The 3,043-nt window shown below is 51.0% G+C and overlaps 1 protein-coding gene across 1 annotated transcript in view; it reads right to left on the bottom strand.

Moving 5' to 3' along the window:
* Window positions 1-116: 116 nt before the first annotated feature.
* Window positions 117-3,043, bottom strand: part of LOC106819759 (protein ovo-like) — a 7,682-nt gene continuing 4,755 nt past the window's right edge. The window contains exons 2-5 of the mRNA XM_014824349.1: window positions 2,515-2,702; window positions 1,258-1,307; window positions 1,166-1,219; window positions 117-426 (exon numbers count right to left, since the gene is read on the bottom strand). Of these exons, the coding sequence (XP_014679835.1) occupies window positions 122-426; window positions 1,166-1,219; window positions 1,258-1,307; window positions 2,515-2,702 (597 nt within the window). The 3' untranslated portion in view covers window positions 117-121. The remainder of the gene's footprint in view (window positions 427-1,165; window positions 1,220-1,257; window positions 1,308-2,514; window positions 2,703-3,043) is intronic.

Consider the following 3,043-nt stretch of genomic DNA (forward strand, 5'->3'; position numbering starts at 1 on the left):
GTCCCTCTCCCCCTTCTCCCATCTTCCCTCTCCCACTCTCCCTCTCCCTCTGTCCCTCTCCCCCTGTCCCTCTCCCCCTTCTCCCCTCTTCCCTCTCCCACTCCCCCTCTCCCCCTCCCCCTCATCGCTCCTCTCCGTCGGCGGGACACATCTGAGCGGCAGTGAAGCCCTGCTGGAACTTGAACTGCCGCTTGTCGTAGTACTTCAGCAGGCTAGGGCTGTGCGGGTGTCGCTGCTTCAGATGGACGTAGTGCAGCTCCGGGTCCATCGACGTGTGACCGCAGTCCTCGCACACGTAGATCTTCGAGCGCCGTTCCTTGTAGGCGTAGCACTGCTGCACGCCGTGCACCTTGCGAGCGTGCGACTCGAGAGAGCAGCGTTGAGTGAAGCGCTTCTCGCAGTGACCGCACTGGTACGGACGCACGCCTGCGCACGGAGAGATGGAGAGAGAGCGAATATTAGCGCGGGCGTGTGAGCACAGTGTTGGGATTATTTACATTTATTCTACGTGAAGGGATTCTCGCAGTGGCTGCACTGGTACGGATGCACGTCCGTACACGGAGAGAGCGAGAGGGAGAAAGAGAGAGAGAGAAAGAGGGGGAGAGAGAGAGAGACGAGAGAGCAGAGGGAGAGAGAGAGAAGAGACGAGAGAGGAGAGCGAGAAGAGTGAGAGAGAGGAAGAGAGAGACGCAGAGAGAGAGATGAAGAGAGAGAATGAGAAGGAGAGATGAGAGACGAGAGGAGAGATAGAGGGTTAGGGGGGGTGAGTCATACTGAGCACGGATACCATTGATGTTTAACTTTTAGCCATTATTTTTACGGCAGGAAGCCTCATACGGAGGAGGCCGGCGGGCTGAGAGAGGAGGCAAGAAGAACAAGGAAGAGCAGGAGGAGACGACGCGGAGGAGAATGGAAGGAGGAAAAGGCAGAGAAGAAAAAGAAGAAGAAGACGCGAGAGAGGAAAAAGAAAAGGAAGACGCAAGGAAGAGCAGAGACGGAGCGGGAGAAGAAAGGAACGGGGAGGAGGGACGACTCGCATAGGAACGGCAATAAATAACGAACGACTTCGAATAACAATCGCGTAAGTCAACTTGCATAAAAAATATGCAACACACATTCTAAATAATGGTTGTGAATATACCGTCTCGTGCTGCTCGGCCTTACGCTGTATCGCGTGGGCGCAGTGTGTCTCTCAGATAAACGGGTATCGTGTTGAAACCTTGCCGCAGAACGTGCACAAGTACGTCTTCATGTCGCTAGATGGCACTTCATTGGTGTCGGTATTCAGCAGACGCTGCAACAGCACGCCCCTGCACGCGCGAAAACAGTCCTCGCGGAAGACACCCAACATGATTACCGTCTCCGGCGCCGCCCACGCGATCAAGCGCACGTCATCCTCACTCCGGGGAGCCTCGATGGAGAAACCGAAAGGCGAGCGTGGCGCGTGTGGTTGATATACGGTCACGCGGCGAATAAACCGTCATCAGTGGATCGTGAACTCAATGAGAAATGAAATGTGGATTCAATTGATAACGTATGCACATACTACACGTGCATATATTATTAAGACGCATATTATATATATATAATATATGTAATTCGTATACTATTATATATATATATGATATAAATATGTTAATATAATAGATATATATATCAATATGCTACTATTTATATAATATATATAAATATGTATATATACATGCCACCGCTTTTGGTGGACTCGTGTGGACATTTAATAGTCATGACGAAGGACGCTAGCTAGAAAATACACGAGCGCCTCGTATCGTCTATCACCGATGGGCACGTGGGAAGCAGATTCACAGATTCCGAACTCTCCGTTCTCTCTCTCTCGCCGTCCTGTCTCGTCTCTCTCTCTCTCTCTCTCGGCCTTTCTCCTCCTCGTCCCTCTCTCCTTGTCTCTCTGCTCTCTCTCTCACTCTCTCCCTCCCTCTGGATCGATCTCATCTCGTGCAAATCTCTCCAGGTATCCGTCTCTCCTCCACTGCCGGCTCTCTCCCGTCTCACCCATCGCCGCGTCTGCCCCGGACCTTCTCTTGCTCTCTCTCTCTCCTCAGTCCTTCTCATCTCTCTCTCTCTGTCTCTCGTGCTCTGCGCCGTTCCTCGCTCTTTCCCTCTCTCTCGTATCCTATCTATCTCTGGTGTGTGTCCTGGCCTCTCCTCTCTCTTTCTCGTCTCTCTCTCTTTTCTTTCTCTCTGTCAGCCGTTCTCTCTCTCTTGTCTCCTCTCTCTCATTCTCTTTCTCATTCTCCCCTCGCCGGCTCAGCCTCTCGCGGCAGCCTGCTCCTCATTCTCTTTCTCTCGCTCTCCCTCTCTCTGTCTCTCTCTCTTTCTTCTTTATACGATGTTAATTTATCAGTATATATGTATAGATCGTCATACATATATATATATATATATATACATATATATATATACATATACATATACATATATATATATATACATGCTAATAATGCTAATGATAAGCTCCCGACGATCGCACACGTACGTACCTTTGAGCAGATCTTGCAGAGAAACTTGTTATCGTCAGCCTGGATCGGCGCTGGCGGCAGCGGTTCCGTGGCGACGTGGTGGTCGCCGCCTCCGCCGCCCTTCCCCGCCGCCTCCCGCAGCAGCGGGTTCTTGATGCCGTGTCCACCATTGATTACCTCTACGGGAATGTCCGGCGGCAGGCCGAGCTGCAGAGAGAGGAGGGGGGAGGTTAGTGAAGGCTAGCTGTAAGAAGAGAGAGAGAGAGAGAGAGAGAGAGAGAGAGAGAGGAGGGTGGAAGGAAGAGGGAAAGGGCAACAGAGAGGTGCCATAGAGAGTCCGAAACAGAGAGAAAGAGAGAGAGAGTAATAGAGGGAAGGTGGAGAATAGAAGAAGGGGGAAACGGAGAGAGGAGCGAAGAAAAAAAGAGTGGGAGAAGAAAAGAGGAGAAGAGTGGAATAGAGAGAAAGAGAGAGCGAGAAAGAGAGAAAATGAGAGAGAGAGAGAGAGAGAGAGAGAGAGAGAGAAAGAGAGCGAGAGAAAGAAAGAC

Source organism: Priapulus caudatus, unplaced genomic scaffold (genome assembly GCF_000485595.1).
Source record: "Priapulus caudatus unplaced genomic scaffold, Priapulus_caudatus-5.0.1 Scaffold4366, whole genome shotgun sequence".
In the NCBI taxonomy this organism is placed as follows: Eukaryota; Metazoa; Priapulida; class Priapulimorpha; order Priapulimorphida; family Priapulidae; genus Priapulus; species Priapulus caudatus.